We start from the raw sequence: 27,884 nt of genomic DNA on the forward strand, positions 1-27,884 counted from the left end.
TTTGTGGCTTTTCTGATTTTCTTCCTGTAGTTGATTTCTAGTTTCAAACAGAAAAGATACTTGGTATTATTTCAGTCTTCTTAAATTTACGGAGACTTGTTTTGTGGCCCGATATATGATCAGTCCTGGAGAATGTTCCATTTGCATTTGAAAATAATGTGTATTCTGTGGTTTTTGGATGGAATGTTCTGTATATATCTACTAAGTCTATCTGGTCTAACATGTCATTTAAGGCTCATGTTTCCTTATTGATCTTCTGTTTGTATTATCTATCCGTTACTGTAAGTGTAGTGTTAAAGTCTCCTACTATTATTGTTTTACTATTTCTCCTTTTCTGTCTGTTAATAATTGCTTTATGTATTTAGGTGCTCCTGTGTTGGGTGCATATTTATGAGTGTTATATCCTCTTGTTGGAATGTTCCCCTGAGCATTATGAGTGCCCTTCTTTGTCTCTTGTTATGTCTATTTTGTCTGATATGAGTATTGCTACCCTAGCTTTCTTTTCATTGCCATTCCCCTGGAGTATCTTTTTCCATCCCTTGACTTTCAGTTTGTGAGTGTCTTTAGGTCTGAAGTGTGTCTCTTGTATGCAGCATGTATATGGCTCGTTTTTTAATCTAATCAGCCACCTTGTGGCTTTTCATTGGAGCATTTGGTCCATTGACATTTATTTTATTTATTTTTTTTTTTGAGGAAGATCAGTCCTGTGCTAACATCTGTCAATCATCCTCTTTTTTTTTGCTGAGGAAGACTGGCCCTGTGCTAACATCCATGCCCATCTTCCTTCACTTTGTATGAGATCCCACCACAGCATGGCTTGCCAAGTGGTGCGTCGATGTGCACCCGGGATCCAAACCGGCAAACCCCGGGCTGCCGCAGCGGAGCGCGCACACTTAACCACTTGCACCACCGTGCCGGCCCTGTCCATTGACATTTAAAGTAGCTATTGATAAGTATGTACTTACTGCCATTTTTTTACTTTTTTTCTCAATGATTTAGTAATTCTTCCCTGTTCCTTTCTTCTTCTCTTGCTCTCTTCCCTTGTGGTTTGATGGCTTTCTTTAGTATTATGTTTGGGTTCCTTTCTCTTAGTTTTTTGTGTATTTATTATAGGTTTCTGGTTTGTGATTACCATGAGGTTCATATATAGTAACCTATGTATATAGCAATCTGTATTAAGTTGATGGTCTCTTTAGTTTGACCTCTATCTGAAAACTCTACTCTTTTACTCCCCTCCTCCCTCCTTTTATGTTTTTGATATCATATCTAACCTCTTTTTTATGTGTTTCTATCCATCACTCTCTTATCATGGAAATAGATAACTTTGCCTATTTGTGTTCTTCTCTTTCTCCCTTAAATAAGTCCCTTTATCATTTCTTGTAGGACTGGTTTCTTGGTGATGAACTCCTTTAATTTTTGCTTGTCTGGGAAACTCTTTCTCCTTCCATTCTGAATGGTAACCTTGCCAGGTGGAGTGTTCTGGCTGTAGGTTTTTTCCTTTTAGCACTTTAACTATATCGTGCCACTCTCTTCTAGCCTGTAAGGTTTCTGCTGAGAAGTCAGCTGATAGCCTTATGGAGTTTCCTTTGTGTGTAACTTGGTGTCTTTCTCTTGTGGCTTTTAGGATTCTCTCTTTATCTTTAATTCTGGACATTTTAATTATGATGTGTCTTGGTGTTTGCCTCTTTGGGTTTATCTTGTTTGGTGCTCTCTGTGCTTCCTGTGCCTGGATGTCTGTTTCCTTCCTTAGGTTAGGGAAGTTTTCAGCTATTATTTTTTCAAATAGATTGTCTTCCCCTTTTTCTCTCTCTTCTCCTTCTGGGGCACGTATAACAATGGTTGTTAGTGTGCTTGATGTTGTCCCAGAGGTCCCTTAGACTGTCCTCACTCTTTTTAATTCTTTTTTATCTGTTCAGCTTGGGTGATTTCTTCTAGTCTTTTGTCCAGCTCGCTGATCCATTCTTCTGTATCCTCTGCTCTGCTCTTGAGTCCCTCTAGTGAATTTTTCATTTCCAGTATTGTATTCTTCATTTCTGATTGGTTCTTTTTTATATTTTCCATTTCTTTGTTGATGTTCTCACTGAGTTCATCTATTCTTCTTCCAAGATCAGTGAGCATCCTTATGACTCTTTGTTTGAACTCTCTCGGGTAGATTGCTCGTTTCTGTTTCATTTAGTTCCTTTTCTGGGATTTTGTCCTGTTCCCTTATTTGGAGCATATTTTTTTGCCTCCTCATTTTGCCTCTTTCCCTGTGCTTGTGTCTATGTATTAGGTAGGTCAGCTACGTCTCTTGATCTTGGTGAAGTGACTTTATGTAAGTGATGCCTTATGAGGCCCAGCACTGTGCTTCCCTCTCATCACCTGCTCCAAATGTTCCAGGAGTGATCTCTGTGTGGGCTACATGTGTCGTCCTGTTGTGGTGGGGTTGCTCTTGCTGTAGTTGCCCAGGGAGGCTGAGCTTTCCCCCTGGCCAGCTGGTTGTAATTCTCAGCTGTGTGTAGTTGTTGTGGGCCCGTCAGTCTCTATCGGGTGTGGGGATCTCCAGCACAGTTGGCTACAAGGTCTAATAGCACGTTCCTGTTGCAGTTTTTCTATTAAGTGATTATGCCACCAGCGTGGCTGGTTGTTAGGCTCAGGGGTTTACAGTTGCTATAGGCCTCCAGCCTATAGGGCTCTTGTCAGCTCTCTGAGGGTTCCAGCTGGGTGGGGCTGGCCCCAGGCACAGGAGCACCCAATTGTTTCAGGCTTTGGAAGGTGGGCCGATCCCCTATATGGCTGTTTGAGAAGCAGAAGTCTTCTGCAGCTGACAAGTCCCACTGCCCGCAGTCAATACAGTCCTGCCCCGTGCATGTGCCCAACCCCCTGAAGTGGACCCAGTCTCTCCAAGGCAGGAGCCCCACACACTCCACCAACACCCTACACTCTCCACCCACTTCTCGTGCATGCCCTGCCCCACAGAGGTGGACCCACTCGACAGGCTGCAGAGAATCCAGATGTGTAGCCTATGCAGGCCCACACATCGCCCAAGGGCTTGTTGTTGGGTGGGGCCAGTCTCTAGGGGAGGCTGCTTGCCTTGGCTGGGCTGGATTACATCTGTGCTGTAGTAGGTGGGGCAGACCTTGGGCTAGCAGGCCGCAGGAAGAACTCCAGTGGTGTCTGCCAGCATCTGTGTCAGCACACCTGCACTAGGTCACAATAATGGCTGCCACCAATGTCCCAGTCCCTCGAGAGGTCTCACCTCTCACCAAGATGCACTCGGAGCCTGTCAGGTGAATCTCCTTTCAGCAAAGGACTGTGCATTTCTTTCTGGTGGTTTTAGGTTGCCTTCCAAACCGAGTGAATTTGTGTGTGGGCCCTTTAAGAGCAGGCTTTAATGTCTTTGTGTCCCAGCTTTTCTGAGGGTATTCCCCATTGTTGTTAGTAGCCAACAAAGCCAGATATTACGACACTCGTCTCGGTGGTCCTGGGTCCAAAAAATGCTTATAGCGGGAATGCTCCCCAGCTCAGGTCCCCCACTCCTCCAGGGAGTGCTGCGTACCTTTGGGTTGATCCCAGGCGGGCGTGAAGCATTGTGGCTTGTGAAGGTGGCATTTTTTCTCTCCAGAAAAGAATTTCTGCATCTTCCACCTCAATTAGGTCATTTGTTGCAGGGGTTCGTCTTATCCAGTTTTCAGTTCTCTCTCAGGGGTAATTGTTCCAAGAGTAGTTTTGTAAGTCAGCTGTGTCTGTGGGAGGAGGTGAGTTCAGAGTCTGCCTCTGCCGCCATCTTGACTTCTAAAAAAAAAGAGTTCTTAAAAATCAAGTATATGATAGGCATTGAAAGAGAACATCTGAGAAAAGTCTGGCTATGCAATTTATAACTAAAGTAGCTAAAAGCCTCATTTTTTTTTTTTTGTGAGGAAGATCAGCCCTGAGCTAACATCCTTGCTAATCCTCCTCTTTTTGCTGAGGAAGACCGGCTCTGAGCTAAAATCTATTGCCAATTCTCCTCCTTTTTTTCCCGAAAGCCCCAGTAGATAGTTGTATGTCATAGTTGCACATCCTTCTAGTTGCTGTATGTGGGACGTGGCCTCAGCATGGCTGGAGAAGCGGTGCGTCGGGGCGTGCCCGGGATCTGAACCCAGGCCGCCAGTAGCGGAGCACGCGCACTTAACCGCTAAGCCACGGGGCTAACCCAAAAGCCTCATTTTTTTATATGCAAGCACTAGCGATGGTAAGCTTGGTAATAGTGCACTACTCTCCATAGGAACATAAGCAGTTGAGGTGTAAACTATGAATAACTGCTTCTGTGAAAGTAATCTACATAGTTGGATGTATATGCCTATCTATTCACCATGGAAAAGAGATTATGCTCACCACACCTCATTTTTGTATCAATTCCAAATTTCATATAGATATGTTCTCCAGTAAAGTTTCTATTTCAAATCAACAAAAGTGGGAAAATCACGGCGCTGGCCTGGTGGTGTAGTGGTTAAGTTCATGCACTCCACTTCTGTGGCCCAGGATTCCTGGGTTCGGATGCTGGGCTTGGACCTACACATGGCTCATCAGCCATGCTGTGGCAGCGTCCCATATACAAAAGAGGAAGATTGGCACAAATGTTAGCTCAGTGACAATCTTCCTCAAGCAAAAAGAGGAAGATTGGCAACAGATGTTAGCTCAGGGCCAATCTTCCTGATTAAAAAAAAAAAAAGTGGGAAAATCAACTTGACAAAAAGAAATTGTATAGAAAAGCATCCATTCTGTATTTCAGTACCTACCATCTCCAAGCAGCATGGTTCTACACAGCTCCGGTGTAACTCTTCCCCAAATCTTGGGATACCTGTATTAATTCAACTTACATTAGCTAACATTCACAAATAAAATGTATTTGTCAAACTCTCATGTTTCTTCCCTTTATTCAAGGAACTAAATAGGAAGACAAAATATGGAAGGCTGCATTTTGAAATGGAAAAATCATTTCAGATCACTTATAAATAGCTTAAATATTTTCAAATAAATTATGCTAGTGATAACAGTATTTTAAATCTTCATTAATTCAAAAATTCTAAATCAGTATTTTCTAAATTAGGGGCTACTAGTTTGTGGGATAAAGGTAGGTTATGTGATGAAAAACATGTGATATCTATCAACCCATATAATTCTTCATACTTTTATAATAAAGAATAATGTCCTGGGCCGGCCACGTGGCTTAGCGGTTAAGTGTGCGCGCTCCGCTGCTGGCGGCCCGGGTTCGGATCCCGGCCGCGCACCAACGCACTGCTTCTCCGGCCGTGCTGAGGCCGCGTCCCACATACAGCAACTAGAAGGCTGTGCAACTATGACATACAACTATCTACCGGGGCTTTGGGGGGGGGGAATAAATTAATTAAAAAAAATTTTTTTAAGTGAAATTTAAAAAATATATATATATTCTTCTATAAATGGCCCATTTATTCAGTTTTTCTAATATTAAGAAAGACCTGGAAAGATATTGCTCCCCCGACATAAGTCGACATCAGCAAGTCATTTAAATGCATGTTATTCATCATTCTAAACTTCAAAATGTCTACATCAAGTTCATATTTATTATGTTTCATGAACTATCTTTCACTGTCTTAACAAATTGCTTGGCATTCTTTGCTATTACTAATTTTTTTTACCCACGATCATGTCCTGTTAGCTATATTCTACAAAATACTTGGAATCTACTAATATCAGATCATTGTTTTTAACCTTATTATAATCTAAGTGTGAGTTAAGCACCTGGTTTGTTGCTATGATGCACTGTAACATATTCTGCAAATCTGGGGTGATAGCTAACCTTTAATTCTTTCCTTATTCAACTCGACTCACTCTCACACCCATGACTATAATCGTATGGGTTACACTTTCCACCCAGTCTGCATTCTCTTCTTCATTTGAACCTTTTAAATACCTTCACTGAAATCTACTTTTTTCCAGATGACACTTAATGCCTTATAAACCCCCATCTCAATTTGTGGGAAGAGTAATCACCCTATTTTATGTTCGCTGATACTACTTATTGATGCTATACCATCATCATCTCTCTGAAATCTTTGCCATCATCATCTCTCTGAAATCTGTGCCATCTGATTAAGTCATTGTTGGCTGTAGTAATACTTCTGCTTTCCTGGATGAATCAACACTTTCTTTCTTCTGTCCTAGTCTCCTGTTATATAGATCTTTTTCAAAGCCCTTATTGATAACCCATCCAGTGTCTCTCAATTCACTGGCTTCTCAGAGCTCTAAAACCCTCCTTTTCTATTTGAGCAGACCAACAGCATGGCCATACATTGGACCAGCTCTTGAAAATGAAGCAACTCTTTCTGACCAATGTCTTCTATCTCTTTTCCCTAATACGTCTTCTTCTCCCCCCCCCCCAAAGCCCCAGTAGATGGTTGTATGTCACAGGTGCACATCCTTCTAGTTGCTGTATGTGGGACGCGGCCTCAGCATGGCCGGAGAAGCAGTGCGTTGGTGCACGCCCAGGATCCAAACCCGGGCCGCCAGCAGCGGAGCACGCGCACTTAACCGCTAAGCAACGGGGCCGGCCCCCTAATACATCTTGAATTCATCCTTTTATCGGTTTTTCACCCTTGTCTTAACTGTTACTCATTTTATCTCTTCTGTTTTCCCCACTCCATTAGCTCTCTTCTGATGTCATTTGCACTTAGAACCTACGTTCAATCTAGTATTTCTCATCCCTTGACTTTTTGCTGTGCCAATATAGTTTACTCATCTAATTTTTCTTTCTCTACAATAGTTCCACATTTTACAGTTCTAAGTTATTACATGAAAAATGCAACCTAGTTATTTGAACTTTTTGTAATGGTAATCCATTTTTTTTCTATTAGATTGTTTCCATTTTAAAATCAGGAAACCTTGCTGACTGTATCCACTATCAACTGCCTAACTTTAACTGGACCTCTCTGCTTCTGAATCTATTTTTTTATAACTCTTCTAATCATGCGTTCCAAATGTTTTCCATATTCCAAGTGCTTAAATCTAACATCCCTTCCCAGGATATGACCTTGCCCCTCCTATTTTATTAGAAAAAAAATAGAATCCATCTGTCAAATGCTCTCATCCATCTTTTCTATAGCAAAATGTCTGTATCCATGCTATGTCCAAATTTCTTACTTTAACAAAGAGCTGGTGTGTAGATATTTTAAATTTTATGTGCAGGGGGCCGGCCCCGTGGCGTAGTGGTTAAGTGCGTGCACTCCGCTGCTAGCGGCCCAGGTTCAGATCCGGGGGCACACCGACACACACCTTGTCAGGCCATGCTGTGGCAGCATGCCATACAAAGTGGAGGAAGATCGGCATGGATGTTAGCTCAGGGCCAGTCTTCCTCAGCAAAAAGAGGAGGATTGGCATGGATGTTAGCTCAGGGCTGATCTTCCTCAAAAGAAAAAAAAAAATGTGGAGACCTCCAGGTTCTTCTTCAACTATCTTTTCTTCCCTCTTGACTCAAAGTATGTATTTTCCTTTTCAGGGCTAACCTGCCTCTTCTAGAGCCTTCTTTAACAAATGAACTCCACTTTCCTCTCTCCCACTCTCCTCCATTTACCATTTCACTCTCTCTAATTCATTTCTGACCCACAGATTATTAAATTAGAAACTGTGAAGGGTCTGAGATTTTACCCTACTTAAAAGCTAACAGGTTAGCCTGCCACCGTTTTATATACATATACTGACAGAAAACACAGGACCCAGGGGTCAGAGAAAAAGACCATTTATTACTCACGGCAAAAACAACCAAAGCGATGTCTTGCATCATGTCCCCAAGCCCCAATTCCTATAAGGCAACACAATGAGGGCCGGATGTTACCTGTGCGTGTAGCAGGTGTGTTACAGGTGGGGAAACTTGAAATAGGGAAGAGAGGCAGACAGACCTTATCTTTACTCTGGAATGTAAGCAGATCTCCACCAAGGAGGGAGAGGGAGACTTTACTCCTCTGGAATGCCCCCAGGGAGGGAGATGTTCTCTATCTTTATTATGCTGATCAAGAAACAAATCTTCTCTCTGACCTTAAGGTAGACTCTATAGTTTTCAAGGATGTTTGCTATTCAAACCGCTTTGCTCAGAACGCCTGGACCATGCAGAAACATGCAATATTCATAGAGAATTGTCTGCCAGCACACATTTTCCCAGGTTTCTCTTCAACTGTATCTCATATAGTCTACACTCACTGCCCTTGTTGTCTTACTTCCTATTAAACTTCTTGAACTTTTGCCTTATCATTCCATTGAAAACTATTCTCTCCGAGGTACCAGTGACATACTATTAACCCAATCAAATGGTCATTTCTTAATTGTTCTTGAGTTTTTTTACAGAATTTACCATGGGCTATACTTTCTTGTTAACTCAAAACTACTCTGCTGTTTTCTATGGCTAGTCTGATTCTTCTGTTTCTCTCCCCTACCCATCTCTGTTTTCTTCATTCTGTGGTTTTTCTTTCTATTAAATGAGAACATATCACAGGTTGACTTCTCATTCTACATTTGTTCCCTCAAATGTCTTCTACTATGAGTTTCAGCTGTCACCTCTGTAGGTGACTGTAATTTTCTTCTTACATTCCAAAATTCATCTGGCTTCTCAATATTTCTGCCTATATGTAATAAATTTTAAAACTAATAATCACTTCCACGATCTGACTTTTTAAAATATTTGTCATTGGGGCCGTCATCCTATCAGTTCTTTAAATTCAGAACATGAGAATGTGGTTGAGTGGACTCACTGAAATTAAACAGGCTTTTAACTGGAATTCTTTGCACCATTCTAATCCATTTTCTACACTGTCACCTAAGAAATCACTTAAACATAAAATCATATTACAGAGTTTGTGGGAGTTAAAGCCTAATTCTGTAGCATTTTTATACAAATCCTACATGATTGGACGACTGCTTGCCCCTCCAGTTTCAACTTCTGCTGTACTTCCCACACTCACCCACACGGCACCATCATACCAAAGTACTTGCTGTGACCTAAATTCAGTGTTCATTTATTCAGACAATTTCTGAAAACCTAGTATGAACCAGGCATTATGCTAGGTACTAGCATAAATGCTATATTATACCCTATAAATATAAGTAAGTTATGGTCTCTCTTAGAGAGAAATAGATATATATATTTATATTTTATATATTATTTTATATATATATTTATATATAATATATAAATATATATTTATATATTATATATTTATATATAAATAAATGCCATATGCAAGGATCCAGAGTAGTTTCTTCCTAGGGCACTTAACGTGACAATATAAAGGATGACAGTCGAGTAAACTCTTAAAGGATGAGTTGGATTTGTTATATGATGATGAAAACATATTTCATGTAAAGTAAAAACATGTACAAAGGCATGGAGACGTGAAATTGAACCCTTATTTGGAGAGTTGTAAATAATTCAGAATGACCAGGACAATAAGAATGAACATGGGGATAAAAGGACACAATGATGGGAAGGTGGGGCTAGATAAAGACCTTTTATGTATCAGTGGAGTGTGGGCTTTTTCCTGGAATAGTATGATCAGATTTACTTTTTAAAAAGAAGTTGCGGAGGAAGTCAAGATGGCGGCGTAGGCAGACTCTGAACTCACCTCCTCCCGTGGACACAGCCAATTTACAACAACTCGTGGAAAAATTACCCCTGAGACAGAACTGAAAACTGGATAAGAGGAACTCCTGCAACAACGGACAATCCTAACTGAGGTAGAGAGGCAGAAACTCCCTTCTGGAGATGAAAAACGCTGCCTTCACAAGCCGCCAGCTTCACGGCCGCCGGGAGCAGCTCACAGGTACGCAGCCTCCCTGGAGGCGCGGAGCCCTGAGCTGGGGAGCGCCCCTGCTGGGGCCATTTTGTGGACCCAGCACAATCAAGACAAGTGGCATAATATCTGACTTTGCCTGCTACTAAAACATTGGGGAGTACCCCCAGAAAACCCGGTTCACAAAGAAACTAAAACTGGCTCTTAAAGGGCCCACGTGCAAACTCACCCGTTTCAGAAAGCGACCTAAAATCACCAGAAAGAAAGGTGCACAGTGCTTTGGTGAAAAGAGACTCACCTAATAGGCCCTGTGTGCATCTCGCTGAGAAGTGAGACCTCTCCAGGGACTGGGACATTGCGGCAGCCATTGTTGTGGCCTGGTGTGGGCGTGCTGACACAGACTCCATGGGAGTCCTCCCTGGGGCCTGCTAGCCCAGGGTCTGCCCCACCCGCTAGAGCACCGATTTAATCCAGCTCAGCCAGGGCAGGCAGCCCACCCTAGAGACTGGCCCGACCCAACAACAAGCCCTCAGGCAACTTGTGGGCATAGATTGGTGACTGGATTCTCTGCAGCCTGGCAACTGAGACGACATCAGTGGGGCAGGGCATGCACAAAGAGTGGGTGAAAAGTGTGGGGCAGTGGTGGAGTGTTTGGGGCTTCCACCGTGGAGAGACTGGGTCCACTTCGGGAGTTCGGGGCACACACACGGGGCAGGACTGTGTTGACTGTGTGTGTGGACCTGTGGGCGGCAGGGCTTGTCAGCTGCAGAAGACTTGTGCTTCTCAAAGGCCCACATGGGGGTTTGCTCCACCTTCTAAAGCCTGAAACAATTGGGTACTCCCGTACCTGAGGCCAGTCCCACCCAGCTGCAATCATCAGAGAGCTGAAAAGAGAATTAAAGGCTGGAGGCTTAGGCCCTGAGCCTAACAACCTGTCACGCTGGGGGCCTACTCACTTAAAAGAAATACTGCAACACAAATGTGGTACTAGAACTTGCAGCCAACTGTGCTGGGGCTCCCCACACCTAACAAAGAGACTGAAGGGCCCACAACAACTACAAGCAGCTGATCATTACAACAGCTGGCCAGGAGCATAGCTCGGCCTCCCTGGGCGCCTACAGGGAGAGCAAACAGGCCACAACAGAAGGACACAGGTAGACCACATAGGGGTCACCCCTGGAACATTGAGAACTGAGGGAAGCACACTGCAAGCCTGTTAAGCTATCACTTATATAAGGTCACCTATCCAAGAGCAGGCAACGTAGCTGACCTACCTAATACGTAGACACAAGCACAGGGAAAGAGGCAAAATGAGGAGGCAAAGGAATACATTCCAAGTAAGGTAACAGGACAAAACCCCAGAAAAGGAACTAAGTGAAACAGAAATGAGGAACCTACCCGACAGAGAGTTCAAACTAAGAGTGTTAAGGATGCTCACTGATCTGGGGAGAAGAATAGATGAACTCAGTGAGAATGTCAACAAAGAAATGGAAGATATAAAAAAGAACCAATCAGAAATGAAGAATACAATACTGAAAATGAAAAATTCACTAGAGGGACTCAAAAGCAGAGTAGAGGATACAGAAGAACGGATCTGTGAGCTGGACGAAAGACTAGAAGAAACTACACAAGCTGAACAGGTAAAAGAGAAAAGAATTAAAAAGAGTGAGGACAGTCTAAGGGACCTCTGGGACAACATCAAGTGCACTAACATCCGTGTTATAGGTGTCCTGGAAGGAGAAGAGCGAGACAAAGGGGCAGAGAATCTATTTCAAGAAATAATAGATGAAAACTTCCCTAACCTAAGGGAGGAAACAGACATCCAAGTACAGGAAGCACAGAGAGCCCCAAACAAGATAAACCCAAAGAGGCCCACACCAAGACACATCATAATCAAAATGTCCAGAATTAAAGATAAAGAGAGAATTCTAAAAGCTGCAAGAGAATGTCAAGTTACATATAAAGGAAACCCCATAAGGCTATCAGCTGACTTCTCAGCAGAAACCTTACAGGCTAGAAGAGAATGGCATGATATATTTAAAATGCTAAAAGGAAAAAACTTACAGCCAAGAATTCTCTACCCTGCAAGGTTATCATTCAAAATGGAAGGAGAGATCAAAAATTTCCCAGACAAGCAAAAATTAAAGGAGTTTGTCACCAAGAAACCAGTGCTACAAGGAATGTTAAAGGGACTGATTTAAGGGGAAAAGAGAAGACCACAAATAGGAAAAATTATCTATTTCCATGATAAGACGGTAATGGATACAAATGGACGAAAAATAAGTTAGGTATGATATCAAAAACATAAAAGGAGGGAGGAGGGGAGTTAAAGAGTAGAACTTTCAGACAGAGGTCAAACTAAAGAGACCATCAATTTTGTATAGAAGAAGAAAGGGACAGAGAAGGACTACTAAAACACTGAGAAAATAAAAAGTTAAAACATGGCAGTAAGTACATACTTATCAATAGCTACTTTAAACGTCAATGGACTAAATGCTCCAATTAAAAGGCATAGGGTGGCTGATTGGATAAAAAAACAAGACCCATATATATGCTGCATACAAGAGACACACTTCAGACCTAAAGACACTCACAAACTGAAAGTGAAGGGATGGAAAAAGATACTCCGTGCAAACGGCAATGAAAAGAATGCTGGGATATCAGTACTCATATCAGACAAAATAGACTTTAAAACAAAAACTGTAAAAAGAGACAAGGGCATTACATAATGATCAAGGGAACAATCCAACAAGAGGATATAACACTTGTGAATATCTACGCACCCAATGTAGGTGCATCTAAATATATAAAGCAATTATTAACAGACATAAAAACAGAAATAGACAGTAACACAATAATAGTAGGGGATTTAACACTCCACTTACAGCAATGGATAGATCGTCCAAACAGAAGATTAATAAGGAAACATTGGCCTTAAATGACACACTAGAACAGATGGACCTAGTAGATATATACAGAGCATTCCATCCAAAAACCGAAGAATATACGTTCTTTTCATTGCACATGGAACATTCTCCAGGATTGATCACATATTAGGCCACAAAACAAGTCTACGTAAATTTAAGAAAATTGAAATAATACCAAGCTTCTTTTCTGACCACAACGGTATAACACTAGAAATCAACTATAGGAAGAAAATCAGAAAAGCCACAAATACGTGGAGATTAAACAAAATGCTATTGAACACCGACTGGGTCAATGAAGAAATCAAAGAAAAAATCAAAAAATACCTGGAGACAAATGAAAATGAAAATACAACATACCAGAATTTATGGGATACAGCCAAAGCGGTTCTAAGAGGGAAGTTTATAGCAATACAGGCCTATCATAACAAACAAGAAAAATCTCAAATAAACAATCTAACAATGCACCTAAAGGAACTGGAAAAAGAACAAACAAAGCCCAAAATCAGTAGAAGAAGGGAAATAATAAAAATCAGAGCAGAAATAAATGAAATAGAGACAAAAAAAAAACAATAGAAAAAATTAATAAAGCCAAGTGCTGGTTCTTTGAAAAGATCAACAAAATTGACAAACCTTTAGCTAGACTCACCAAGAAAAAAAGAGAGAAGGCACAAATAAGTAAAATCAGAAATGAAAGAGGAGAAATTACAACAGACACCTCAGAAATAAAAAAGATTATAAGAGAATACTATGAAAAGCTATATGCCAACCAATTTGACAATCTGGAAGAAATGGATAAATTCTTAGAATCATACAACCTTCCAAAACTGGATCAAGAACAAGTAGAGAATTTGAATACACCAATCACCAGTAAGGAGATCGAAACAGTAATCACAAACCTCCCCAAAAATAAAAGTCCAGGACCAGACGGCTTCCCTGGTGAATTCTACCAAACATTCAAAGAAGACTTAATACCTATTCTTCTCAAACTCTTCCAAAAAATTGAGGAGGGGGGGAAGCTCCCTAACTCATTCTACGAAGCTGACATTACCCTGATACCAAAACCAGACAAGGACAACACAAAAAAAGAAAATTACAGGCCAATATCACTGATGAACATCGATGCAAAAATCCCCAACAAAATACTAGCAAATCGCGTACAACAATACGTTAAAAAGATTATACACCATGATCAAGTGGGATTTATTCCAGGTATGCAGGCGTGGTTTAACATTCGCAAATCAATCAACATGATACACCACATTAATAAAATGAAGAATAAAAATCACATGATCATCTCAATAGATGCAGAGAAAGCATTTGACAAGATACAGCATCCGTTTATGATAAAAACTCTGAATAAAATGGGTATAGAAGGAAAGTACCTAAACATAATAAAGACCATATATGACAAACCCACAGCTAATATCATCCTCAATGGTGAAAAACTGAAAGCTATCCCTCTAAGAGCAGGAACCAGACAGGGATGCCCACTGTCACCGCTCCTATTTAACATAGTACTGGAAGTCCTAGCCAGAGCAATCAGGCAAGAGAAAGAAATAAAAGGGATCCAAATTGGAAAGGAAGAAGTGAAACTGTCACTATTTGCAGATGACATGATTTTATATATAGAAATCTCTAGAGAATCCACCAGAAAACTTTTAGAAGTAATAAACGAATATGGTAAAATGGCAGGATACAAAATCAACATACAAAAATCAGTTGCATTTCTATACACTAAGAACGAAGTAGCAGAAAGAGAAATTAAGAATACTATCCCATTTACAATTGCAGCAAAAAGAATAAAATACCTGGGAATAAACTTAACCAAAGAAGTGAAAGAGCTGTACGCGGAAAACTAGAAAACATTGCTGAAAGAAATTGAAGAAGACACAAAGAAATGGAAAGACATTCCATGCTCTTGGATTGGAAGAATTAACATAGTTAAGATGTCCATCCTTCCTAAAGCCATCTGTAGATTCAATGCAATCCCTATCAAAGTTCCAACAACATTTTTCACAGACGTAGAACAAAGAATCCTAAAATTTATATGGAACAACAAAAGACCCCGAATAGGTAAAGGAATCCTGAGAAAAAAGAACAAAGCTGGAGGTATCACACTCCCTGATTTCAAAATATACTACAGAGCTATAGTAACCAAAACAGCATGGTATTGGCACAAAAACAGACACACAGATCAGTGGAATAGAATCGACAGCCCAGAAATAAACCCACACATCTATGGACAGCTAATGTTTGACAAAGGAGCCAAGAACATACAATGGAGAAAAGAAAGTCTCTTCAACAAATGGTGTTGGGAAAACTGGACAGCCACATGCAAAAAAATGAAAGTAGACCCTTACCTTACACCATACACCAAAATTAACTCAAAATGGATTAAAGACTTGAATGTAAGACCTGAAACTATAAAACTTCTAGATGAAAACATAGGCAGTACGCTCTTTGACATCAGTCTTAGCAACATATTTTCAAGCACCATGTCTGACTGGGCAAGAGAAACAATAGAAAAAATAAACAAATGGGACTACATCAAACTAAAAAGCTTCTGCACAACAAAGGAAACCATCAGCAAAACGAAAAGACAACCTAACAATTGGGAGAAGGTATTTGCAAACCATACATCTGATAAGGGCTTACTCTCCAAAATATATAAAGAACTCATACACCTCAACAACAAAAAAAACTAACAACCCAATTAAAAAATGGGCAAAAGACTTGAACAGACATTTCCCCAAAGAAGATATACAGATGGCCAACAGACACATGAAAAGATGTTCAAAATCATTAACTATCAGGGAAATGCAAATCAAAACTACAATGAGATATCACCTCACACCGGTCAGAATGGCTATAATTAACATGACAGGAAACAACATGTTGGAGAGGATGTGGAGAGAAGGGAACTCTCATACACTGCTGGTGGGAGTGCAAACTGGTGCAGCCACTATGGAAAACAGTATGGAGATTCCTCAAAAAATCAAGGATAGAACTACCATACGATCCACCTATTTCACTGCAGGGTATTTATTCAAAGAACTTGAAAACAACAGCACATAAAGATACATGCACCCCTGTGTTCATTGCAGCGTTATTCACAATAGCCAAGACCTGGAAGCAACCTAAGTGCCCATGAAGGGACGAATGGATAAAGAAGATGTGGTATATACACACAGTGGAATACTACTCAGCCGTAAGAAACGATGAAATCCAGCCATTTGTGACAACATCGATGGACATTGAGGGCATTATGCAAAGTGACATAAGTCAGAGGCAGAAGGTCAAATACCCTCTGATTTCCTTCAATAAGTAGTAGATAATAACAACAATAAACAAACATATAGAGACAGAGATTGGATTGGTGGTTATAAGAGGGGAAGAGGGAGGGAGGAGGGTAAAAGGGATAATTCGGCACATGTGTGGTGATGGGTTGTAATTAGTATTTGGTTGGTGAACATGATGTCATCTATGCAGAAATAGAAGTATAATGATATAAACCTGAAATTTATACAATGTTATAATCCAATGTTACTGCAATAAACAAAAAATTTTTAAAAAATAAAATAAAAAATAAAAAGAAGTTGCTCCATCATAATAATAATTTAGTCTAAAACTAGTGGATGAAAGTTTGACGAATAAAAGATATTTACGTAGTCTCTAAATAGTATCTCTCCACATGATACTTATTACAATGGGAAAAATATTAACTTAATAATGGAGAAACCTGGTAGATACCACCTTAACCAGTTGATCAAAGTTAACATCACAGTAATGGTACAAATTAACATCATGAGCCTCCTGATATAATGCACTGAGAAGAATACAGCAGCATCATTTCTGTAATATTCCTACCAAAATGCATTTCCTGAATCTAATCATAAGGTAACATCAGATAGACTGAGAAGCACTCTACAAAATCACTGGTCTGTACTCTTCAAAATGGTGAATATCATGAAAGACAAAGGAAAAAAGTGAGAATTAAAGGAGATTAAATGCACATGAAATCTGTATGTAATGCATAATCCTGGATTTTTTTTCCCGCATAAACGGCATTACTGGGACAATTGGCAAAATCTGAATAAGGTCTGCTGATTAGATAATAGTATTGTGTCAATATTCCATTTTTATGATTTTTGCAATTGTACTGTGCTTACATGAGATAATTTCCTTTCTTAAGGAAGTATACATTGAAGTATTTAGGGGTAAAGGAGCATCACATATGCAACTTACTCTCAAATGATTTTTTTAAATCATATATACAACATGTTCATATGTAGAACATATTTATAGCAGCATTATTCACAATATCCAAAAGATGGAAGCTACTCAAGTGTGTCCATTGATGAATGAATGGATAAACAAAATGTGGTATATACATACAATGGAATATTATTCAACCTTAAAAAGGAAGGAAATTCTGACACCTGCTACAACATGGATGAACCTTGAAGATATTATGCTAAGTGAAATAAGACAGTAACAAAAGGACAAATATTGTATGATTCCCCTTACATGAGATGCCTAGAGTAGTCAAATTCATGGAGACAGAATATAGAATGGTGGGTGCAGGGGGCTAGAGGAGGGAGGAATGGAGAATTATTGTTTAATGCGTATGGAGTTTCAGTATGGGAGGATGAAAAAGTTCTGGAGATAGTTGGTGGTGACGGTTGTACAACAATGTGAATGTACTTAATATCACTTAACTGTACACTTAAAAATGGTTAAATGGTAAATTTTGTGTTATTTGTGTATTTTACTACAATTTTAGAAAATCATATAGAGAGAGACAAGGAAAAGTAGAAAAATGAACAGTTATCATCTCAAGATATAGATGAAGAATGGAGACAAGAGAGACCCATTAAAAGGCTGTTGTAATAATCCACTGTAGTGGTGAAGACAGAGAAAAAGATGCATCTGAGAATGTTTTAAGTGGTACAATATAGAGACTAATAGTATAATATTTTAGACTCCTCCATCACATTCAGCTTCTGGTAGATGGTGGTACTGTTAACCAAAATATGATAGATATGAGTAGATGCACAGGCTGCTGTCTTTGTCTGAGTCTTTACCTAAACCTCATTTACCCTTCATAACTTGGCTCAAATGTGACTTCCTTTGAGAAGTCCTCCCTGACTCTTTATACAGTCTTTCCCTTTTCCCCTTACCTCTTACCATTTCCTGGACTGAATTAGTCTTTCTCGCTTCCTAGGTGTTGTGATAGCATGTTTTGCATTGGTGTCACAATGTGTCAAAATAGATGGTTTATTTCTTCCATACATTGAGCCCCTTGAGAACAGAAACAGTTACTATGTTTTTGAATCCATGGCACCCTTCATAGTGTGTGCTCAGTAAATGTTAACTTACTAATTATCAAGTACTTAGACTATTTTCCTTTATAATGTTTTGTATTTGCCTCTTTCTTTCCAGGCCCCCAAAATTCATACCCTATTTCAGTAGTGTTGTAACTAGTCTTTCTACTTCTAGTCTGTAGTTTCTCTGTAGTAGCCTGTACATTGATGCCAGATTGATGAAATTCCCTATTTTGGAGTGCCTTCATAAAAATCTTCAGTATCTTCATACTATCTAAATAATAAAGTCCAAATTCACCAGTAAGTAATTGAGACCTTCCACACTATGCTCTCAGAATTTACCATGTTTATTTCAAATTCTACTTACCTATCTGCTTAACTTGATTCAACAAGTATTTGGGGACCTGCCTTTTGCAAGGCTTTGTGAAGGAAGGAAGTTTATTAAATATGATATATGTTCATTATATTTGTGTTTATTTTTTCGTCCCTTGTTTCCTTTTACTATTTCATGTCATCTTAAGGGAAAATAATCTTTGGATAACACTCAGCCATACTCATATTTAAGTAAGTAGTTTCGTTTTAGGACAAGGCATGAGTAATATGATGAAGTTTAGAATAGGTGGCAAGCCATCCAGCACAATATCTGGCTCATAATAAAAGTTCAATGAATGTCTAAACTGAATTAATTCCGTTTAAATTTTTAAAGGTAGAAATTTAAGAAATCCAGCAATTCTACTTCTGGGTATTTATCTGAAGAAAATAAAAACACTAACTCAAAAAGATATATGCACTCCCGTGTTCATTGCAGCATTATTTACAATAGCCAAGATATGGAAACAAATTTCCATCAGTGGATGAATGGTTAAAGAAAATGTATGTATATATAAATATACAATGGAATATTATTCAGCCATAAAAAGGAAGGAAATCTTGCCATTTGCAACAACATGGATGGACCTTGAGGGCATTATGCTAAGTGAAATAAATCAGAGAAAGACAAATACTGTATGATCTCACTTACAGCGGAATCTTGAAAAAAAAAAAAAAGAAACATAGATACAGAGAACAGATTGGTTGTTGCCAGGGGGTGGGGGTTGGGAGGGTGGGTGAAATGGGTAAAGGTGGTTAAAAGATACAAACTTCCAGCTATAAAATAAGTCAGTCATGGGATGTAATGTATGGCATGGTAACTATAGTTAATAACACTGTATTGTGTATTTGAAAGTTGCTAAGAGAATAAATCTTAAAAGTTCTCATCACAAGAAAAAAATTGTAACTATGTATGGGAGTGGACGTTAACTGGACTTATTGTGATCATGTTTCAATATATGCAAATATCAAATCATTATGTAGTACACCTGAAACTAATATAATGTTGTATGTCAATTATATCTCAATTTTTAAAAAAGACTATAACAAAGATAGGTATTAATTTATTGTTTTAAGCCTTTGGTAACTTGGCTATTTTGCTTCATGGTAGTGCAGCTGTTAACATTTGAACTTTACTTGCTATCTGTTATTATTGGGAGTGGTATCACTTTGAAACACAAAGTCAAAACAAATTTAAGAATATTATATTACATGTTTTCAAAACTTTCTTTTTATACTCTCCCTATAGGTTATATGTAAAGTCAGATGTGCCACTGAACTTGACAAACACAAGTAAGTTTCATGAGTAGCAAGATCTACATTTTTTTCACAGTAGGCTTCTCGAGGTAGGAGGGTGTGGTAGTTGAGGATGCCTTAGCAGTTTGTATAGAAAATCAAGTAGTTGGATTAGTTCATAGAAAGTGAGTTGAATAACCCACAGTCTCCTCCTTCAGCCATATTGCCGCCTATGACCTTTTTTTTTTTTTTTGCAGCTCTGCCACTTGTCCCACTTCAGGTGTTAGACGTAGTTTCGTATAGTCCACAAATAATAAAGTTAGATTATGCTGTTTGGGGTGAGAATCTGTAGTATAGTTCCATGAAGTAAGTAATGTTTCAGTACTGATTAACCTCAATAATGAGAGTGCCAAGCTGGCAAGTCAGGAGGCTTGGGTTTCAGACCAGTTTTCCCTCTGACTTGCCAACTATGCAAGTCATTTACCCTGTCTGTACTTTGGTTTCCTAAACTAGTATAATCCCATGGATATATGAATAATTTCAAGGTCTATTTTGGACTTCAAACTGTATAATTATTTTTATTATTTAATCTGAGAGAATAAGATCTAAATTTTTCAAACTAAAATCTTGGTGCTTTGCATGTACACTTGACAAAGATTGCTTGTTACAGATTACTTTACACATTATCTTCAGTTTACCTTGTGTAAAACATTTCTAAAGGTAGACAACACTATGATTCCCACTGTTGAAAGTGACCCAAAATAGAAGATATTAGCATGCAGATAAATTTCTGGAACACATTAACTTGGGATATAAATGTATTTGAACTGGGATAGCTGTTATAGCTACTTGATACAGATAGCCACACCTTACCTGAAGTAAGAGTTGTTACAAGGTGGTCTAACTTTTCTTGGGGGGAAGTAGTTAAGCATTTCATTTTCAGAGTTGCTCTCTATGCATAGTAAATATGCAACTTTATAAGAAGATGAGGTATTGATGAGTGCTTGAAACTCTACATATACTGTCCCTGTTGGTTCTTTAGTCATGTTTGAAAGTAATGTTTGCTATAGATAATCGGACATTCATAAGATTGAACATTATTTAAAACACCTTTCCCTTACCTCTTAAATTTAATATTAGTGATCTATTTAAACTTAGATACAGTCTGTTAATCTTCCAGGCAAATTATAAAAGCCTGGTAATTCTTGAACTGGAAAAGTCAGTAAAATATGCTTACTAGTTATAAAAATGAAAAACTCAGGATTACTTGAAATAGTGTTAAAATAGTCCTATATTATTCTTCCTGGTAGAGGCAACTGAATTGAAGTCCACATGAGATTATTTTTAAGTCAATGCTTTAAAATATCATGCTGTTTTAAAATGGTTTAGATCCTAATGTCATAACAGCAAAAATAGGCCAAGTAACTCTGAGTGATCGTTAAATTTGTATTTAATGAAATTACAAACATTTTAAGCTGAAGGAATTGTTGTACCTAAAGTAACATACTAATTCAGAATCAAATTTAATTTCTCAGTTTTATAAACACCTAATAAACTCATCTTTTTCTTTCAGAATTCTACTGCATTTGGGCTTTATATTGGCAAGCCTTCTCTTTTTAGTGGTGAACTTGACTTGTGCAATGCTAGTCCATGGAGATGTCCCAGAAAATCAGTTGAAATGGACTGTGTTTGTTCGGGCATTAATTAACGATAGCCTATTTATTCTTTGTGCTGTATCTTTAGTTAGTTACATGTGCAAAGTCACAAAAATGTCATCAGCAAATGTCTACCTCGAATCAAAGGTAAGTATATTGCTTATAATTTTATTTATTTATTTATTTTCCCCCAAAGCCCCAGTAGATAGTTGTATGTCATAGTTGCACATCCTTCTAGTTGCTGTATGTGGGACGCAGCCTCAGCATGGCCGGAGAAGCGGTGCGTCGGTGCTCACCCAGGATCCGAACCCCGGGCCGCCAGTAGCGGAGCGCGCGCACTTAACTGCTAAGCCACGGGGCTGGCCCCCTAGCAATTTTCTAAGTTCGGTTTTACTTGCTTTGAAATAGATAACTCGCTGAATATAGTAAAGTTGCCAATCTGAGAAGAAAAGTTCATCTGATAACTCCTCCAGAATTATTTCAAACATCTTCCCCTAACTATCATATGAAAGTTATTCACTTTTTTTTTTTATAATTTTATTTATTTTTTTTCCCCCCCAAAGCCCCAGTAGATAGTTGTAGGTCATAGTTGCACATCCTTCTAGTTGCTGTATGTGGGACGCGGCCTCAGTGTGGCCGGCGAAGCGGTGAGTTGGTGTGCGCCCGGGATCCGAACCCCGGGCCGCCAGCAGCGGAGCACGTGCACTTAACCACTAAGCCACGGGGCCGGCCCGAAAGTTATTCACTTTATTATTATTTTAAAAGTATTAAATTTAAAAGCTGCGTGGATTCAGAATTCTCTAGGAACACTACAGAGAGACATGTTCAAATACATACGTATAAAGATAAATAAAATATCATATGAGATACTACATTGTATTGTATTGTACTCTTATGTAGTTCTTGATCTTTCTAACTAGGTTATAAACTTTTATTCAAACAGCACGTCATCTTGCTTTCATGTTCTTGTAAAATCACTAGGCTCATTTTGATTTTTGAACTCTATGACAATATACCGTGATGGCCATTTCTTTTATTCAATCAACAAATGTCTGTTGAGCATCTACCTCCTCCACTTTTGAACTGACTGTTTCTTGCTATCCCTATAGCATTTCCTTAAAGCTCAGACTTTGGTCCTCTGTTTTGTCTTTTTATGCTTCCTTCCTTCTTCCACATATCATGTGATAATGAGATCCTCCGTAATTTGTCTCAACGAAATCTTACCTACCTGATTTCTGCGTGGCCCACAGTGTGCTTTCCTGGCTCTCCGTCCTTAGCCTGTTTCATCTTCCAGGAACGCTTTCCCCTCCCACTGCGTATACCTGCTTGTCCATATCTTACCCAACTTGAAAGACAGAACTCTAATGTTTCCCCTTTTTATCAACTGAATTTGGTCCCTTCTCTTCCATCTCCAAAATAAAATTTAGAAATAACTCTGTGTCCGATTCTCTAAAAATTTTATTTGTTCCTCTCAGGGCACATATCAGTTTATACTGTGTAGCATTTGTGTGTACTAATTTTTCTGACTAATTTCTGAGATCTTAGAAGGCAGACCCATTTATTGTTCATATCTCCCTTGGTGCCTCACACTTGAGGGTCAATTAATTTTATTTGAATGATGACCTAGAGATTTTTATTTCTATCCTGTTAGGTACCTCATTTTGGATTTTTGGATATTTTCTACCTCGTTTTGGGTATTTTCTCCAGCCTACCTACCTCATTCTCTTCCCACCCACGAGCTGCACCTCTGTCTCTCTACCTTGGTCATTGTCATTGTTCTCCCATTGATTCAGACTCTAATTTGGAATACTCTGATTGTTTCTTCATTCTTTGTTTCCTAACACTAACTCCTGTCAACTTTTTCACTTAAAAAATTTCTTCTATCTATTTTTTTCTGTTTGAGCAACTTGACAGGAAAAGAAACCTAATGAGTATAACTATTGGTATCTACTATGCACCAGGCACTGTTCTAGTTGCTATTCACATTATCTCATAATTCTATGAGGTGGTCTTATCCCTATTTTGGAAAAGAAGCAGGGTGGGGGGGATGCTTAAGAGGCAGAGGAAGTATGGCTTAGAAGCTCTTGTGTGACCTGGCCCTGCCTAGCTTTCTGACCTCACCTCCCACCACTCTCCTCTTCGCTGTTGCTGTCACGTGGACCTTTCCCCCAGTTCATCACCACAGAACACATACCAAGTTCATTCCAGCCATAGCCTTTATATATGTTGTTCCTTCTGCCTAAATTGTACTTCCTACAGATATGCATGTGATGGTTTCTTTGCATTCAGGCCTCAGCTCAGATGTCACTTTTTCAAAGCTGCCTTTCCTGACCACCCAACTAAGGTTATCTCCCCATTCTGATTACCATATCCATCACCTTCTTTTATTATCCTCGTAGCATTCGTCAGTAGCCAAAATTATTTGTTCATTTGTTTGCATACTTATTTTCGCTTCTGCCTCCTCAAGTGTAAACTCTGAAAGAAGTTCCCTCATCTGTGTTGTTCATTTTTCTATCCCTTTTGTCTAAAATAATGCCTGGCATATACTAGGTGTTCAATAATTATTTGTTGAATAGATACATTTCCATGTTTGCATACAGTCTTTGCCAGAGCAGCTTTACCCTAGTAACCAAATGAACTTTCACAACCTGGTTATGTCAAGAGCAAATTTAATCAATACAAATGCCCAAGGTCACATAGTTGAACTAGGATTCAAACTCAACACTGACCACAGGTCTCTGCTAGTAATCATTGTTCTTTATAACCATGCACTGACTCCATTTACATCGCCCTGTATTTACTTACACAGTCATGCCCCACTTAACGACATTTTGGTCAACAATGGACCGAATATATGACAGTGGCCTCATAAGATTAGTACCATACAGCCTATGTGTGTAGTGGGCTATACCATCTAGGTTTGTGTAAGTACACTCTGTGATGTTCACAAAACAACAAAATCACCTAAGGACGCATTTCTCAGACGTATCCCCGTTGTTAAGTGATGCATGACTGTAATCTTTTAGGTACATATTTTTAAGTAGTTGTAATTTGCATGAGTATGATTGTATGCTTATTAATAACATTATTCTACATATATTCTTACTAGATTTTGTCATACTACTCTCCAAAAGAATAAACCATTTTATAATGCTATCATCGGTGTAAAACTGTACCTCATTTCCTCTGCTCCATCAGTATTTGAGTTCAAATTTTATTTTGTTATTTTCATTAATATTTGCCTTAAACGTTTTAATTTAAATTTATTTAATTGATATGCATATATGTTTTCATGTAGAGATTTACTATCTACATTTCTGTATGCGTAAAATATTTCTCAATGATTTATAGAGCAGAATCTGAGTATTCATTCTTTATATATTTGGCATATATGTTTTCTGTTTATGTTGAAATATGTTACCTTTATTAAGAATGATAGCCTTCATAAGTTTTGTGTGTGTTTAGTAAAGAATAGATGTTTAATATTATTAAATCCTTCTCAGCAACTATTCACATTGCTACAATTTTGTTTTTCTTTTTATCCTACAAATATAGTAAATTATTTGACTAGATTTCCATATGTTCCTTGAATTTTTGAGGTAAACTCTTTATTTTATCATTTCCTTTAATGTTTTGTATTTCAGTTATTATGATATTATTTAAAATTTTGTTAAACCTAGACTTGAAGTAAAATTAACCAATCTTTTTTTCTTTTTTTTGGGGGGATGTCCTTGTCAGGTTTTAGAATATAAGCATGTTTATCTCGTAAACTGACATAGGTAACACAAACTGTGTAATACAAAATAGTGATAACTCAACCTCTAAAGTCATATTGCCTGTTTAAATCAGAGCTCTGCCATTTATTAACTCGATGACTTGAACCTTTCTGTCCATCTTTAAACTGGAGAAAATTATAGTAACTATCTCCATAGTAGTGTTGCAAGGATAAAATGATAATGTGTGGAAAGCCATAGTATACTGGCTGGCACTAAAAATAAATGTTAGTTGCTAATATCTTGATCATCATATTTTGACATGGGCTTGTTCCTATAAAATATATATATAATAGGCTGTTCTTAGAAAATTTGAACAAGTTCTTCCATTATCCATTTGGCGGAAGATTGTTGTTAAATTTCCTTGGTTTTGTTTTACTTTCCCCATTAACTGATTTTATTTCCATTAGAATTGCTGTTTTATAGGCAGTTAACCATATTAACCTTATTATAAAAATTTTTTTCTGATTGTTAAAACTTGGCAATATGAAAGAATACGATTTAAATTTTTTTTAAAAACCAGTAATGTCATCACTTACACTTACCTGTATTTGGAACTCAATATAAATATACTGTTATATCCTGCTTTTCCCCTTTTATTAGTAAAGCATTTTCTCATGCTGTTAAAAACTCTTTTCAAGGCTGCACAACATTTCATCATATGCCAAAATTTAACTGTTGTCTTACTGATAGACCATTAAGTAGTTTTCACAAAGACTCTCAGCTTCCATAATGTTAATTTTCTTCAAAATCAGTTTTGTTTTGGGCCGCCTGGTGGCATAGTGGTTAAGTTCGTGCACTCTGCTTTGGGGCCCGGGCTTCGCAGGTTTGGATCCCAGGCACAGACCTACATACCGCTCATCAAGCCATGCTGTGGCAGGCATCCCACACATGAAATAGAGGAAGGTGGGCATGGATGTTAGCCCAGGGCCAATCTTCCTCAGCAAAAAAAAAAAAAAAATCAGTTTTGTTTTTTCCTTTTTTTTTTTTTTTTAAGTAAGCATGAGTTAGGGGTTTTAGTAATTACATCTAGAACTGTCTACCCCAGTCTCAGTTTACAGAGCACTTAAGTATCTTTTATGTTATCTTTTTCATTACTTATTTTTTTTCAATTTAGATTTTATTCTTTTAGCAACTAGAACAGTGCTGTAATTTGGCTCTCTTTTTCAAAGTAGCAACTCTTACTTTTCAAATGTTAGGATTGTTAATTTGAATAGTTTATTTCTGCTCTTTCATTTTTTGATTTTCTTACATATTTAAGGTTCTTACTTTGTTCCATGTTTAGATAAGTATAGATAATTTATTATTTTGTAAACTAATAAAGGCATTTAGAGCAATATGGTTTCTCAAGGACTGCTTTGGCAGCTTTCCATAATCCTGTTATATTGTAGCAACATTCTTATTTAACAAAAACAAAGAAAATTTTGTTTGGATTTCAGCCATGTCTCAAAGATTACATATTTACACAACAGTGTGAGTTAGATGTTATTTCTATCTATAGGTCTTCCTTCAGCTCACTTCGGTGGAAAGTCTAAAATGCAGACATCTGTCTTGTTCAGGGCCCCTAGCTTCCATAAGTTATCCATTTTACCCTCTGCTTGATTGTCCATGCATATGAATCTGGCGTACTAAACCATGTAGAATTTCTGTATTCCAAGTTCTTGTCAGAGAAAATAAACCCTCACTTGTTAAATTCAAAAGCTTAATTGCCAGAAAGATTATCTGAAGGATGTACAGTCTGTCCATTTCCCTATATATTCTACATTTTATCCTCAGCCCAATCCAGATCATTGCAGAGTTTCATACACAGACTGCATCGTACCCTGGATAGAGTTGTCTTTTCCAACCTACGCTTTGACATCATGCTTTAGCCTACATCCAGAAATTTGTAAGAAACTTCTTGTAAGAAACATTTATCTTAAAGTCACTATTGTATAATATCGTTGAGGATATTGTCTACACAGTGTTCCCCAAAAAAGATCTTTTTCTACAATTCAGTACCAGGTAAAACAGTGTTGATTAAATCCTTCTTTTCTCTGACTACTGTGTTGTTCAGAGGCAAATATATGGCTCACCTCTGTATCAATCGTAGATGACCTAATGATTCCCATTTTTGGTTCTGGCTCTACCTCTAGTTCATTTCACTTTCTTACCTCCCCCCAAACTCACACACATTCCTATGTTTATTTTTTATTTTGTGTGTATCTCTGTTACTACTACAAATTCTCTTTTGCAATGATGGTGGTATAAATAAAAAATGGGATTAGATACACTTTGGGATATGTTTCTATCTCTCTTTTCAGGTATATTGATTTTGTAATTAATTTGGAAAGACCTTAGTGAGAGACAGTATATCATAGTGATTAAGACCTGGAAACTTAGGATCAGAGAGATAAGGATGTAAATCCCATCTCTTCTGCTTATTGGCTGTGTGACGTTGGATAAGTAACAGCATCTCTAAGCTTCACTCTCCTGATCTATAACATGGAAATAATGATAGTGTTGATTTCACAGGTTGTTAATGTTGATAAGAGTAGTTCCTACTTTATAAGGTTGCTATAAGGATCAAATGAAAATGTATATAAAGTGCTTCCTATAATGCCTAGCACGTGAGAAGTGCGTATAAATGTTAGCTGATATGATCTTAATGTGTACTAGCAGATGCTAACCTAGCTTCAGGAAGTTCTTGAATACCTGAAACTGTTGGCAAAATTTATCTTAAGAGGGGTCCTGTATACGTAATCAAATTCTCAAAAGGAACAGTGATCCAAAAAAAGAATAAGAATCACTGAAGAACAGGATTTCTCTTTTAAATATT

The 27,884-nt window shown here is 38.2% G+C and overlaps 1 protein-coding gene across 1 annotated transcript in view; it reads left to right on the forward strand.

Moving 5' to 3' along the window:
* Window positions 1-27,884, forward strand: part of GPR137C (G protein-coupled receptor 137C) — an 86,189-nt gene that overhangs the window by 36,969 nt on the left and 21,336 nt on the right. Inside the window, exons 2-3 of the mRNA XM_058566930.1 lie at window positions 19,652-19,695; window positions 21,212-21,440. Of these exons, the coding sequence (XP_058422913.1) occupies window positions 19,652-19,695; window positions 21,212-21,440 (273 nt within the window). The remainder of the gene's footprint in view (window positions 1-19,651; window positions 19,696-21,211; window positions 21,441-27,884) is intronic.

The sequence above is a fragment of the Diceros bicornis genome, chromosome 24 (assembly GCF_020826845.1).
Source record: "Diceros bicornis minor isolate mBicDic1 chromosome 24, mDicBic1.mat.cur, whole genome shotgun sequence".
Lineage (NCBI taxonomy): Eukaryota > Metazoa > Chordata > Mammalia > Perissodactyla > Rhinocerotidae > Diceros > Diceros bicornis.